The sequence below is a fragment of the Chenopodium quinoa genome, unplaced genomic scaffold (assembly GCF_001683475.1).
Source record: "Chenopodium quinoa cultivar QQ74 unplaced genomic scaffold, ASM168347v1, whole genome shotgun sequence".
NCBI classification, from domain to species: domain Eukaryota; kingdom Viridiplantae; phylum Streptophyta; class Magnoliopsida; order Caryophyllales; family Amaranthaceae; genus Chenopodium; species Chenopodium quinoa.
In genome coordinates, this window is record NW_018745024.1 from 10,963,904 (window position 1) to 10,979,494 (window position 15,591).

Here is a 15,591-nt window from a genome sequence, read left to right on the forward strand (position 1 = left end):
CGGAATTTTTGTAGCTGCAACAAATGTAAAGGTAGTGCCATCAATAATCGCAGCATCCTTAGCCACAGAAGTCTGCTCAATCGTAGCATTCTCTGCCTCTTTATCCCCAGCTTCATGATTTTGAGCAGCAGTCAAATCAGTATTGGAGTCGCTACAAGTGATCAAACCTTGTTCTGCTTCAGTCTCTTTAGAGCTCTGCTTATCCCCTTCTTTAGTTACAAATAATTGGCGCTTCCCCTTAGTAATCTGAGCAAGCTCTTCAACCTCCTTGGCATGACCTTTCCTTGGTGAAGCGCGAAGAAATAAGCCCCATCCCAGACGCTTCTCTTTCTCCTCCTCTGTCATCGCAAGGCAGTCTCTTTCGGAGTGACCAATCACACCACAGGCAAAAAAGAAATAAGGCAATCACTCATACTTGAATTCAACCTTAAATTCATTACCTCCCCTAGACTTAATGCGCTGGTATCGACGCAATGGTCTAGTAACGTCCAACATCAAGCGCACTCTTCTATAACGGTTCAAACCAAGAGTATCCTCTTCAATCTCAAGTAATTCCCCTAATCCCGAAACTAGGGCCTCGATATATTCATTCGATCTACAGTTGAAAGGCAATTTGAAAATACGTAACCAAAAAGGCGAGTGCTTTAGGTTCACCAGATCAGGTTGTTCATCGCCTCCCACTTCATTCAGAACAAGGAGGTGGTTATCCCAGCACCAAGGTCTACCCTTCATAACTTTCTCCTTATCTCGCCAATGGAAAAATTGAAAGCCATACAGATTAGGGCTTAAAACCCTAATAACCATCCCTTCTACAGGCGCCCAGACCTTCAGCATTGTGCGCTTAAAGGCTTCCACATTGTAAGGTCTAGCCATGCATAACCGCCCCACCACGAGCAATTCAAGATTGCCTTCAGCTTTTCCGGATTCCATATTACCTAAGTCAATCACGTTCTCTTCATCATCCTCCAGTTTTAGAGAAGAGCACTTGTCTATCAATTCATCCTCCATCAGGACGGAGGCTAATCGTTCGAGACGGAGGTCGATCCTTTTTCGCAAGGGAGCAAAACCCTATCTTTCGAGGGAGAGTTTTTTGAGTGATATTAGTTGTTTTATATATAAAGAATATTTACTAGTACAATAAAAAGTAAAAAGAAAAAAAAATAAAGAAAATAGTTTTGAAAGGAAAAAATAACATCAGGAAGTAAATAGGATCTTTTACCAAAACGGCTAGTTTGACAAAAGTATTTATCAAAACGGCTAATTATAAATTTTAATTCTCAAACTAGCTAATTTATTAACTTGGAAGGAATTTATCCATTTCTTATTTCCTTTAAACCGGTTTGGTTCACTTTTTTTTTTAATTTTATTTTTTAACTTTGTTTTTTTGGTTTTATTTTTATTTACTTAAAGATTTTTTAAAGTTGGAAAATTTAAGCAATATACAAAACTACGAACAACGTAAACAGTCGCAGACTTGCAGAACCCTAATTTCGATCGAAAAAAAATTAAAAGCACTAATTTTTCATCTATATCAATCACAAAAATTTGGAATTTCATGTAGAATTGTTCTATCAAGACTACCGCGAATTTATACGACGATAAGAGATTTTAAGGTATTGTTCATCTTATTCATGTCTACTAATTGTATACTCTTTGTTAATGTCGACTAGTATGAATATTTTATTTTTTTTTGTTTAATGTGTATGATAAATTAAACTTACATATATTTATTTCTATCTTTATGTGTTAAAAAAAAATAGTTGTATTTTTTTTTATTCTTTTGTTGATTGGAAGTATGGATTTTTTTTTTGAGTGGTTGTTTGTGTTGTGTAATTTTTGTAAAAATTAAGAATTGCTGCATATATATTATGTTGATTGTTCAAATTAATGGGATATTTTAAACTATGGCCTTAGAATTTAAATAAAACCAAAATTTAAAAAAAAATTCTTTTTAAATTAAAAAAAAAACATAAAGTGAATTGAACGGGTTCAAAGGAATATAAAAAATAAATAATATCCTTTCAAATCAATAAATTTAGCTAGTTTGGAAATTAAATTTTATAATTAGCCGTTTTGGTAAATACTTTTGTCAAATTAGTCATTTTGGTAAAAGATCCAAAGTAATACTTGTTATTTCTAATGTCCGTTTTAGTATTATGTTACTGATTGATTGATACAATGAGACAAATTAAACGAAATCCCGCTTAAATATATGGTCAAAATATTAACTTTTGACCCAAATATTTGTGAATACAACTAGATTCAAAATCATGCAATCTTTATTGATCTTAAATTACTGAATTAGCCTAGAATGGGCAACATGCCAACATATAGCTACTGCATTAAAAATATACTCCACTATCAACTACAGAGAAGCACCTAATAGGCTAATAACAGATGGACTATAAAACTTGTGTCGATTAAAGCGTAGCAACTAATTCAAAACGGGTGAGCAATTACTTCATCTATTATAGAAGTATGGTAAAATTGGATCAATTATAACCTATTTTGGATGAACAATTTGTAATTGGGTCTATAATCATCCTCTTAGCCTCGACCATGATTTGAAGAATTAACCTTCCTTCACAATCGATTGTAATACCACACTTTGGAGATCCATTATGACGATTAGTTTGATAAGTACCCCAAATTTTTATGCTAAACTTATCCAAACCTTGTTCTCTTTCCGTGCTTGCCGATAAATTTTTGGCAATTGTATTATTAGCCATAACATTGTGGAATTGCATAACTACCTTAACAACTCTCTAATTTTTTTCGATTATGCATCGTCTCAATCAAATTCGAGATTTGATAAGAATGTTCATTAGTCTTTGTAGATACAATGAGCGATTTGCCACTATACTCGAGAGATAGTCCATCGACAGACAATGATTCTTTGGACACCTTAGAGTACGTAAAGAGGGTTAAGTTTAAATCGGTTGTTGTAAAATTATTACTACTTAAGATTTCCATGGACGTCAACCCTGTTGGGAAAAATAGTATTTCCCTCTTTGTGTATTCAAGATGGGAATCACAAAATAATACTACTAAAAGAAACAAAATAACACAAGAGATTTTTGGTAACGCGGAAAACCCAATAATGGTAAAAACCGCGGGACTAATAGTCCAAAACTTCGGCTATAATATAATAGTAGGATTACAATATGACTTCACCCAAATTGGATGGATAACAATATTTTTGTCACAAAGTACAATTGTGGAACACTCACTAACTTGTAAATGAAGATGATCTCAAGCTTCTCACTTTTCTTTGTGGCTCTCTCTTACTCTCTTAGAGGTTTTCTTCACAATGCTTATTGTGGAATGACTTGCATGCCAGGCTCCTCCAAGGTTCTCCTATTTATAGATGTCCAAAGACATCCTAGAATCTTCCACACAAATGTGGAGAAAAATTAATCTAGTCACATTCTCTTAATCTAGAAAACATGACAAGTTCAAGGTACATACTAAGTTCATGATCATACATGAACTTCCTTGTTCACGAAGTAGTACCATTTGTGAGTTCCAAGGTCTTCACTTCCAACTGACTAAAAATTCATCTCCCCTTTTTTTTTTTTTAATCTTGGGAACCCCATAATTAAGGAGGGAGTCCCAACAAACCCAAGGTAATCATACGACGGATTGACATGTAAATCCAAGTCGAGACGACCTCCATCATCCTCGTGCTTATTCCCGAACATATTATCGGCCTTAACGCCAAGATGCCGATAATGATACATGCGACTAAGACGATAACACAGCAACAACAACATCCACAACAATCCGACATGTTTAAAGTTAATGAAATTTTGCTCTCAACTATTTTATTTACACTCGTCTTTATTGTTGTCCTATATATATATAGAGATTGAGAGTTCGAATAATATTGTGTGTTTCTTAGCAAGATAGGATCATAGGAAAACAACACGTAAAATTGAACGGCAAAAAATGAAAATTTCCCTAATTATATTCATACCATTCTCGGCATTCTGTCATTACTTTATACTCATGGGAAATTTTTCCTTAGGAAAGAATGGTAAGAATACATAAAGGAAGTTTTTCTTAGGAAGAAAAAAAATGGTATGATATAATTAAGGAATCTATATATTTTAGGGAAGCAATATATTTTTCAAAAAAAAACTTGCAAATAATGATGGTTGAGGTCCAAGAATATTTTTTATACTCTATTATCACTCCCCCTCACACGAGTAATTAGTGAACACTAGACCCTAGTGTAGGTAGGACACCCTACACCCCTCTAAACGCATCATTTAGAGTACTACCCACACCCTCCACTAACTTTTATTTTATCTCTCCTCACCCTTTTTTACATTTTCTCTCTCCACACCCATTTCTCTGCAAGTTTCTTTCTCATCAAAAGCTTTAATTGCAAAATTGTTTTTAAATTATCATAAGAAAAAAACTTCAAACACTATGAAATTCAATAAAACAAGACGCAAAATCTGAAAAAGTAAGTTATTTTATTTAAATTTGGAATGAAAAAGAGTATAAACCCTAGGTTTTACTAATTTTTTTGTTGCGATGTATTTCGAAAATGTAATCGAAACATCAACCATGAAAATTGTATATCAATGTAAGTATTTACGATAATCGATCTTAGTAATTTTTAATGAAAAACTAGTAAATTATATCAGTACATTCTTCAGTTTTGTTTGCAGAGCGAAGGAAACCGTTTCAGAGAAGAGAAACAAAGAATATAGTTCGTAGTTTACTATTATTATTATTATTATTATTATTATTATTTCTTTAATTTTTTATTTTTATAAATGTTCATTTTCATTTTGTTAAATGTTCATTTATAGGTTAGTATAACGTCATTCACATTTTAATAAATGATAAATGTTAATTTACGTATTGATAAATGTTCATTTTCATTCTTATTCATTAAAAGTTCATTTTTATACTATTAATTAAAGCACCCAATTATATAATGAGTAGTTATTTTTACAAATTTAATAAGAAATTTCAATAAGAGTGTGTGTTATATTGTAGTTGTCATGGAAATGATTCTTACAATTACAATAAGGAGTGTGTGCTACCTTCAAAAATTTTCAATAAAAAGTACAAAAATTATAAATTTTATACATTTTTCATCTATAATAATGCTCCTTAATCAAATGTTCAATTATAAATAATTGTATGTTCATTTACAACTATTAAATAAATATGTTCAATTTTGAAATATTATATGTTCAATTACAATAATCAAATATGTTCATTTTTGAAATATTATATGTTCAATTATAAATAATTGTATGTTCATTTACAACCATTAAATAAATATGTTCAATTATAAATAATTGTATGTTCATTTACAACCATTAAATAAATATGTTCATTATTTTTGAAATATTATATGTTCAATTATAAATAATTGTATGTTCATTTACAACCATTAAATAAATATGTTCATTATTTTTGAAATATTATATGTTCAATTATAAATAATTGTATGTTCATTTACAACTACTAAATAAATATGTTCATTTTAAAAATATTATATGTTCAATTATAAAATTATACGAGTATACTATTTATAAAAAAATTTAAAAATTATACACTTCTCGTTAAAATCAGAAGCAAGCTTTATCAATGGTGATTTGAGCTTCTTTATATTTTCCCTGCTTCTTAATCGTTTGCACTTTCCCCCTTTAACCCACTCAACTAATTAAGCCACAATAACCACTGTTGCCTCATTGCCTCACGACCACTGTTGTCTCGCTGTCGTCGCCGCTACCACATAACCACCATCATCTCGCCACCACCGCTACCATAACAACTGCAATTTTCTTATTGAGTTGATTGCTTGTGAGTTAGGATCATCAATTGCTTTTTTAGTTTTTTGAAACAAAGGATCATCAATTGTTTTATTATAATTGATACCATGGAAATCTCTTCACACTCTTTATTTTATACGAGTACAATACTTTTTACATGTAATTGAAACTCAAAACATTGAATTAACTTGCAATGGTATATAACAAAAAAAAAAAAAAAGTAAACACAAAAAAGAACCAAATGACGTCACTTGGGGAGGGGGGTGTAGGTAGCAGAAGCTACACTAGGGTGTAGTGTAAAATTTTCATCACATGAGAGCCCGTTTGGGCTAGAAGTGTGGATGCAGCATGGGCCCTCCTCATACCCAGCGCTTAATATTCCACTTGAAAGTGGGGGTGGATGAGATTCGAACCCGTGACCTTTGTGTCACGCTGGCTTTGATACCATGTTAAAGGACCAACTCAACCAAAAGCTTAAATTGATGGTTGAGGCCTAGGAATATGTTTTATACTCTATCATTATTAATATTATAATTATTAAATATTTATTATTTTTATTATAATTCAATATTAATTATTATTTTAATGAATTATTATTACTATTATTAAATATTAATTTTTAATAATATTATTATTAAATATTATTTATTTATTTATTATTATTATTATTATTAAATATTATTTATTTATTGTTTTTATTATTAAATATTAATTTTTAATAATATTTTTATTATTATTAAATATTTATTATTTATTATTATTTAAATATTAATTGTTATAATAATTCAATATTAAGCTCCCTAAAAAAAATTCAATATTAAGAATTATTTTTAAGCATAGCAGATTTTAGCAGAGCAGCTCTAAAGAACGGGGCAATTATGGTCTAATGAAGAATGAAGAGTGGAGGTGATAGTGTCCCCCTAAAATATCCATATTACCCATTATTAAAGGTAATTTTAAAATAAGAAAAAATTGTCAAGAAAAATTCAATATTTGGCAGTTTGGATGATCTTCTAAAAAAAACAAGGCTCTATTCACTTTACCTTAAAAAAAAAATTCTAAAAAAATAATTTTAGTTCAGTAAATTTCAGCTCGGCAAAAACAAGTTCATCAGTAAAAATACGTTCAATTAAGTAAAAATTAGTAACTTTAGAGAAGAAATATAACAAAAAAATCAGTAAAATTAATTTTAATTTAGCAAAAATAATTTTAGTTCAGTAAATTAATTTCAGTTAAGTAGAAATAATTTAATTTTAGTAAAAATAATTTAATTTCAGTAAAAATAATTTAATTTCAGTAAAAATAATTTAAATTCAGCAAAAATAATATCAATTCAGTAAAAATAAGGTGAAGTGAATGGGACTAACCTTTTTATAGAGCCAGATTCAGTTGATATCTGATATCAACAAACTTTTGTTAATCACCAATTTTTCTCTCTCCTCCCCTCACATGACCAATTTTTCTCTCTTCTCTATTTCCATGACCACTGCTTCCTTCTCTCTTTTCCATTCTCATGCCCAAGGTCGACCACATACGCGGATCTACAGCGGTCGGCCGACCAAAAAAACAACACTCTAGTAGCAATTTATGAAAATTGGGGCCATACAAACCCTTTAGGGAAAGGGATTTGCTCAACTAAAGGTGTTGCGCGCGGTCGAATGTCGGTGCAGCGGCCTGTGGTGGTCGGCTGGGGTCGATTCGTAAAGGCTAGTGAAGCTAAAGTTGGTGCTGTGGGTGGTAGCTAGAGGTGTTGCGGCGGTCGAATGTTGGTGTGGCGGCCGTGTGGTGGTCGACTGGGGTCAATTGGTGGTCGACAAGGGTCGATTCGTGAAGGTAAAGGTGGTGTTGTGGGGTGGTAGTAGAGGTTGACGGTGGTGATAGAGGGGAGAGAAATGAGGTGTGGTTGCTAAAATTACAATATAACCCTTGGTGTGGTAGCTAAATTTACAAAATTAGCCTTGATATTAAGAAGTTTTGTTGATATCTGATATCAACTTGTATTTACTTCTTTTTATTATCTTAAAAACATGTTACATTTGTGTAAAAAAAAAAATATGTTACATTTGTGTAAAAAAAAACCATGTTACATGTTACATGTTACATTTAATTATAATTGCTTTTATAATTAACTCTTTTTTACAAAAATGATTTTAATTTTAAATTTAAGTTTTATTTTTTATTTTTATTATTTTTATTTTTTTTATCAAGAATAGTGGGAGCCTTGAAGGAGTTTCCATCGGTTTTTACATGTTTTGATACAATGTCAATCTGTCACGACAAACTGTGCGTAGTTTGACAATTTGTCAGTTTTTCATGTTTTGAGTTTATTACTTTTGATCCCAAACTTAAAATACGTAGTAAAACAAATCATATAATCAATTGGTTGTTGGTGATTGAAACCGTACTTTATAAGAGGACTGCATATTTGATTCTCCTCAACAACAATTGAGAAGGATTAGCATCTAACCATCCAAAATTGATCCTAAAATGTAAATTAGTCCAAAAGGTTGAGTGAAACGCATAACCCAAGATATTATCGGACCCAAAATCTACTAATTTACTATCAATAAAAAACTGAAGAGTGGTGTCGATTTGAAAAATGTGATCGAGTAGAGTGGCATTGCCACTTAGCAACAATACGAAGATATGAAATTACAAAATTACCCTTCACATAATACCAAACCATTACCTGAAACAAGTCTCTCTTTCTCTCAGTAATGTAATCTTGTATACCCTAGAAAATCCCCCATTTTCTCTCTCCTCCCACAATTTCCAAGTTTTATATCACTCAATTTTTTGAACCAAACTCCATTTTTCTTCAAATTTCAGCTTAATTAGATTAGTTTCATTTGCTGTAGAATCTTTATTTTTGTAGTTTCTCAAATTATCGCGTGATGTGTTGGTATTACTGCATTGATTAAAGGTGCGTTTGTTTAGCAATTTCTGTAATTTTTTGTATTGATTTTGGTTGAATAAGAGGTTAGTTGATAGTATTTACATTTATATATATATATTTATATATACTATGGTATCAGTGATGAACAACGATTTCGATTTGGAAAGAAATACAGATGAAGGGGTTAGTGATTCGCATTTGAATACGGAAATTAGGGTTTCTCCTGGGATAGATTTAGGTGCCCGGATTAGTGAAATTGATGAAAAGGGGGTTTTAGAGAGGTCTGAATGGGAAATGGATGAAGTTAGGGTTTTGGGCGGGGACACAGAAATGGATACGGATACGAATACGAATACGGGTTATCGTTTGAATGGCGATTCTGGGAATTTAGTGGGGTATGATGGGGAGGAGGGTGATGGAGAAATTGAGGTTAAGGGTCAGGGAATGGTGTCTAGAGATGGAGAAGACGAGGGCGGGGGGATTACTCTTAGTTTAAATGGTATTGGGAATGTGGGTGTTCATGGAATGAAGCGGGAGGATGTTCGTGGCGAAGAGGATTCAGAGAGGGATAGTAAGGATGATGAGTTTAAGTTAGAGAATCGCGGTGATTTGCAGACTTCGGTGAGTAAAGATGTGAGTGTTAGTGATGGGGATGATGAAATTAGAAGTGGATTGGTTTTGGATTCCGGGTTTGAAATGGGTGATATGGTTTGGGGCAAGGTGAAGTCTCATCCGTGGTGGCCGGGTCATCTGTTTAATGAAGCTTTTGCTACTTCTTCAGTTCGACGGACAAGGAGGCAGGGACATTTGTTGGTTGCATTCTTTGGTGATAGTAGTTATGGGTGGTTTGATACTACGGAACTTGTTCCATATGACCCTCATTTTGCAGAAAAATCGCAGCAGACAGCTTCGAGGAATTTTGTTAGGGCTGTGGAGGAATCTATTGATGAGGCCAGTCGTAGGAGTGCTCTAGGTTTAAGTTGTTATTGTCGGAATCCAAATAACTTCCGTCCAGCAAATGTGCCTGGTTATGTGGCTGTTGATGTTGTAGATTATGAACCTGGTGCTATTTATTCACTGAGTCAAATTCGGAAGGCAAGAGACAGTTTCCAGCCGTTTGATGCTCTTTCGTTCATAAAGCAGTTGGCTGTGGCACCAATGAGTGGAGAAAGTAAAAGCCTTGATTTTATTAAAAACAAAGCTACTACCCTTGCGTATCGCAGATCTATATTTGAAGAGTTTGATGAGACTTATGCTCAAGCTTTTAGTCAGTCTCCAGTACGAAATTCCCAGTTGCCAGCATTGGATAAAGTGCCATCTCGAGGTATTTTTGCCTTCAGCCTTCTTTCTTGTGAAGTAATTTCTGAGTTTTATTTTACCAAATATGAAATGATATCTTTCTGAAGGTGAAGTAGGGATTTTAGTATCATGCATTAGCTTGTAAATCTAACTTTCTGGTAACTGTGTGTAATTTTATAATATGATGCAGACTTTTTCAGTATCTTTTATAGTAAACAATTTAAAGAAGTGATATCAATGTGTTCTTGGTGTTCTCTGAGAATGTTTGCTGGTTGGCTTGACACTTTGGGGTCAGTTTTTTTTGGCGTATTTGTAACTATTTACTGGTGAGTGGTGAACCCCTTCTCCCCCTCAATGCTTGCCAAATGGCGGCTGTTATGACCGGCCTTTAGTAAGTTTGCTCTTGTTATATTACATTGAATACAGAAGAAGCTCCTAAATTGCTTTAGCATGACCTTCAACAATGCTGGGAGATTTAACTGTGTCATAAAGTGCATGCTGGCGTTACTCAAGCATTGTGTGTGGAACCATTTATGGACATATAGCCTTTAATATTTGTGTTTTTGCTAGAAGATGACACCTTTTCATTGTTTTACTCTTGAGAGTAAATTAAGTGCCAATGTCAAATCATTTATTTCCTGTCTGTTATTGGGCTAGTTTGTAGCAGTTGATAGCATTTGAATGCCCTATATGCTGGGACTAGAACCCCTCCAAAGTCGTTCTGTCTCGTTGACCTTTTTGTTACCTACTTTTATCATCTTATGCACAGGCATTTGATTTTTTATTACCTATCAGTGTGCTTTGCAAAAGATTGACACCTTTAATGAATTACGAACTTTACATCTTAGTTTTACCTTTTTGTAATTGTGATTTGACTTGTAGAATGCTGATGCCTTTTGTATTATTATGACAGTCCAATTGGAAGTAATGTAATTGCATATGCTTTTGTGTGTCATTTAGTTCCCTTTCACCCCCTACCCCACAAAAAGGATTTTAGCATTAATTGCTGGGTTTTGAATTTTTGATGTCGCAATCTCCTAAGATTTGTAAACAACTGGTATTTCCTCGCTTTTGAATCACTTCTTTCAGGTAAGCTATACCTCTTCAAAGAAAATTTTGATAATGGTAACTTCCTGATTTTGGGCACACCCAATGTATGAAAGGTTAATAGTATTGCCCTTACCTTTTCCGCGCGAATCATATTTGACTATTTGATAAATGTAGCATTTTCACTTAGTTTAACCTGGCATGTCTACCGAACCTTCTATTGTAAAATCGACACTTAGAAAGAGCAGAGAGCCAGAGATGGAAGTAGGCACTCCTGCCTAGTTATTGATGTACTACCCCTTATTCAACCTAGAATTTTTCTTGCATATAGCATTCTGCATAGCTGAAAGCAATAAGAAAGATAACACTGAGTAGCTGAGAGTTTGGTTGACTCAAGATACAGATTTAACATCTTTTTTGTGGTTAAGTCAGCTCACAATTTGTGGTACTTAAGCTACAGTATTGAAATCGAGTTTTATGTCAACCTATTTTAACATTTGAACAAAACATTTTAGTACCTCACCAAGATGTTGTATTCAGCGAAATATCTCTCCCCACTCCCCCCCCCCCCCCAAAAAAAAAAAAAAAAAAACGGTTTGGCTTTTGCAATGATAATTGTCTGAAAACAACACCCAATTTGGGTTTGGCTTTTGCAATGATAATTGTCTGAAAAACAAGCTCTGGATTTGCTTATTTGTTTTATAACAATGAACACTCTTTACTCTGTTATATTGAAGTACTTTAAAAATAGGTTGGATCTGTTTATGGTGATTTGGTGGATGTTGGGTGTCATTTCCACTCGACACTATTGTGTATTTATACTTTGTGGAAGAGTTGGGGGTTTGTGGATGGTGAATTTTCAGATATCAGTGATTTTTTATTTTATACCTTTATACTAGCTTGGTGCAAGTCTGATATCCTTTGTGGTACAGCTAAGATGATGGAAGGCTAATATTGTGTTTGGTGTAGCTAACTTGATTCAAATCTGAAATCCTTTGTGGTACAACTAAAGTGATGCAAGTGAGGGGAAGAATATTGTGTGGAAGGATTTATAAGAACTGTAATTAGATAAATTCTGAAACTACTCATTAGATTTTGCTGAGGGACCTGATATGAGATTCAACATAGCTTTTAGCTTTAAGAAGTTATAAGTTCAATCTTTCTTGCTTTCAACTTTTCTACTAGGCTACTGGCAATCACTGCTAATTTCTTTCAAGATTATGTCTTACCTGTCCCTGTCGATGTTTATGTGGGATTAATCTTATACTGTCACATGTTCCTGTAAGGAAGTATGTCCATATTTATGACCTAGTATTCTCTGTTTATAGTTGAATCTTTTATCGATCTCTAGAGACATTCTGCTTCTGTTTGTTAGCTGTGTCAATGTCTGTTGAATTGTTGACTTAATCTGTTGGAGCTGATGTTTGGTCTTGTGTTTTGTCCAGCTCCTTTAAGTGGCCCTTTAGTCATGGCGGATACTGTTGGTAGTCGGAAGAGCTCCACTAAAGCTTTAAAAACAAAGGAGCTGTCAAAAAAGGATAGATACCTGTTTAAGCGCAGAGATGAAGCTGGCAATTTGAGGAAAGTTAAGACCACTCAAGGTCATGCAAGCTCCTCTTCATCTTCTGCATATGAGGATGGAGCATCTGATTCAGCTGCTGCTTTTGTGCTCCAGAAAAGGGATTTACCTGTGTCAGATGATGCTTTGGCTCTTGCTGGAACCACAAAAGATGCTTCAACTGCAGGCAATGAACTCATTTTTTAATCTTATCTTACAGGGAAATGGATGATGTTGTTGCTGTGTCATTTTAACATTTAATATTCTGTTCTACAGGTATTGGTGTGATGGTGCCATCTGCATCACAAGAGTTGGAGTCTAGTGGTGTGGTGGTAACTGATTCAGGCAGTCTGCATGTTAAGGTTTCAGACAGTCACATCAGTAGCCCTACTTCTATTGATGTTGGCCAACTTGCTGTGAGAGATGGCATGATAAAGAAGAAAAAAACTGCTAAACGCCCTGCAGGCGAAATGAGCTCTGAGAAATCTGATCGTCCAGAGAAGAAGATGAAGAAAGTGAGGAAAATAGATGGTCAAAGGAGCGTAGGGAAAGTGAAGAAAGATTTAGTTTTGTCTGCTGGGATGCCTACTGAGATTGCTGCCTTATCCAGAGAGGACTCTCAAGTAAGTCAGAGAAGGAAGGACAATGAAGCAATTAATTCTGTTCCGTCACAAGTGGGGTTTGCGTCATCGGAAGAAGCTAGAGGCAATGAGGGTGATCTTGCACAGTTGTTGGCTGATTTGCGAGGTCTTGCCCTGAACCCTGTTCATGGTATGGAAAGAAACGGGCCTGCAATTGCACAACAGTTTTTCCTGAAGTTTCGCTCCTCTGTTTTTCTGAAGAGCTCCAGTGCTTCAGCTGCTGCCGAATCTGAACTCAGGGAGGGTCGGGACATCAAGTCTACCCCTGCATCTGAATCTACTGAGAAACCTTCAGTTGAGAACAGTAAAGCTGCATCTTCTGTAAAACTGCAGAAGCTCTCTGCCAGACATGAGGATCCCAGGAAAGGGTGGAAACGGATGCCATCTGAGCGTCAGGAGGAAAAAGCTTCAAAGAAGGCCAAGAAAATAACTGAAGCAAAATCCTCTATTTCTGAAAAGCGAGCCCTGCTAAAGAACCCAGAGATGCTGCAGCGAGCTGAGGGAAAAGCTAAGGCAGCTGCCACACAAAGCCCGCAAGTAAAATCCATAAAGTCAGAACAGCGTCAAAAGAAATTGGACCGTCCTAAGGTGGTGGAGCCCCATTATCTCATTATGAAATACCCATCTAGCTCCTCACTCCCTTCCCTGGTAGAGTTGAAGGCAAGATTTGCCCGATTCGGCCCAATGGACACATCACTCAGCCGGGTCTTCTACAAAACAAACACCTGTCGCGTTGCTTTCCTCTATGAAGAACACGCACGTATTGCTCAACGCTATGCTACGGGAAGCAAATCTGTGTTTGCAAACGTGACGCTCATAGTGAAGCCTGTTGCAGCAGCTGAACCTCAGCAGCCAAGCAGCGGCAGGGCTGAAGACTTGCAGAATGAGTCTGCAGCAAACCGGGATTCATCAACAATAGAGTCAAAACCTGTGATCACCGCTGCAACCCCACAGCAGCCAGTGCAGCAGCTGAAATCCTGCTTGAAGAAACCTTCTGGAGGCGATGAGACTGGTGTGCCCAACAATGGCGGAAGCAGTGCAAGAACTGCCCGGGTGAGATTTAACATGGAAGAGGTCAAAGGTAGTACTGATAATAGGGGAGGTCTTGAAGGCCAAAAGATGGAGTCTAGGAATTCGATGTTGTCATCTTATGAAGGTTCTTCATCGTCGTCTATTGCTATGGATGTTAGTAACAATCAAAGGTTCACAGTTTCTTCACATCCATTGCAACCCCCTCTCCTTCCCCATCCTCCCCATTTTATTAGGCCTCCGATAAATCACCTACATGATACAGTTGAATTATCTCCGAGAAATAATTTGCATGATAATCCGAGGGTAGTTCCTCTACAAACTTCTGTTGAAAATCAAGTACCACCACAGGGTCCACAGCCCACCAGAGACATCTCACAGCAGATGATGAACCTCTTGACAAGGTGCCATGATGTGGTGACCAACGTTAAGAGCATGTTAGGCTATGTGCCCTACCATCCTCTATGAGAAAATGAAGGTGCATATATGTTGAAAATTACGTTGGACCACCACATCATCAAGGACCCACCTTTCCATTTGGAGGACTGATACTCACCGGAATATGTTGCATTGTAAAGGACAGACATTTCAGCTCCAGTGAGAGGCCAGTGGGTAGGAAATGGGCTGCCTAGGAAACCCTGTTATTAGAGCAAATAGCTGCAATGGCACAATTGGTTGTACAAAATTGTTGCTTGGGTGGTTACTCGTGAGGGGTTTGGTTTCGGGTAGAAGGGGAGGGGCTCTAGAAGGGAATGGGGTCAAGGGGACTGATATCAGCTGAATTGTACTCGAGAGCTTGAATATTTGTGTAGCTCATGGTACGGGAACATATAATGTGTACCTGATTCGAGGCTGTGGATCATTTTCTCTCTCCCTCTCCCTTTTCATCTCATGGCTGCATGTTTGTGCTTTCGGTCTTTAAAAAATTTTCAGTTGATTGAGTTTAAACTTGCATGTTCCGAAAAATATTTTGGTCCAGTTTACACATACTCTGTGCGTGGATTCGTGTAAGCATAGACCCATAACAAAAATTCTATGCTCTTCAGACCTGTTTCATTAGAAGTAAGAACAAGCAACAGAAGTAGGCATAGACCCATCACAAAATTACTTTACTTTGTAGACCCTTTTCGTAAGTAAGAACTGGCAACAGGTTACTCCGTACTAAATATTGTTAATTTTAAGTATCCATGAGCTTGGGTTCGAACAACTCGAATTACTAGTTAATTAGCATTAGAATTGACCTGACGACTTCCATTAATTGGTTTTAGTCTGAAAAGATTACTTATGCGAAATCATTTAGCATTAATATGTGGTGTTTTGCTT

The 15,591-nt window shown here is 35.4% G+C and overlaps 2 protein-coding genes across 3 annotated transcripts; one reads left to right on the plus strand and one right to left on the minus strand.

The window, feature by feature from the left end:
* Positions 1-405: 405 nt before the first annotated feature.
* On the minus strand, positions 406-1,008 carry LOC110708939. Its single transcript, XM_021887167.1, has one exon. It carries the CDS (start codon positions 1,006-1,008, stop codon positions 406-408), a length of 603 nt encoding a protein of 200 aa, XP_021742859.1.
* A 7,488-nt stretch (positions 1,009-8,496) lies between these two features.
* On the plus strand, positions 8,497-15,140 carry LOC110708661. Of its 2 annotated transcripts, XM_021886851.1 has the most exons (4): positions 8,497-8,721; positions 8,834-10,018; positions 12,486-12,785; positions 12,875-15,140. In XM_021886851.1, the coding sequence occupies exons 2-4, from the start codon at positions 8,836-8,838 to the stop codon at positions 14,734-14,736; spliced, it is 3,345 nt and encodes a 1,114-aa protein (XP_021742543.1). In that variant the 5' UTR covers positions 8,497-8,721; positions 8,834-8,835; the 3' UTR covers positions 14,737-15,140. The 2 variants fall into 2 exon arrangements, with proteins under 2 accessions (XP_021742543.1, XP_021742542.1); XM_021886850.1 differs by having other exon boundaries at positions 8,497-10,018.
* The last annotated feature ends 451 nt before the right edge of the window (positions 15,141-15,591 follow it).

Coding starts and splice junctions, on each gene's coding strand:
- LOC110708939 (XM_021887167.1), bottom strand. CDS start 1,008: ATGGAGGATGAATTGATAGACAAGTGCTCTTCTCTAAAACTGGAGGAT.
- LOC110708661 (XM_021886850.1), top strand. CDS start 8,824: ATGGTATCAGTGATGAACAACGATTTCGATTTGGAAAGAAATACAGAT. Junction 10,019..12,485: donor GGATAAAGTGCCATCTCGAG/GTATTTTTGCCT, acceptor TGTTTTGTCCAG/CTCCTTTAAGTGGCCCTTTA. Junction 12,786..12,874: donor AAAAGATGCTTCAACTGCAG/GCAATGAACTCA, acceptor TCTGTTCTACAG/GTATTGGTGTGATGGTGCCA.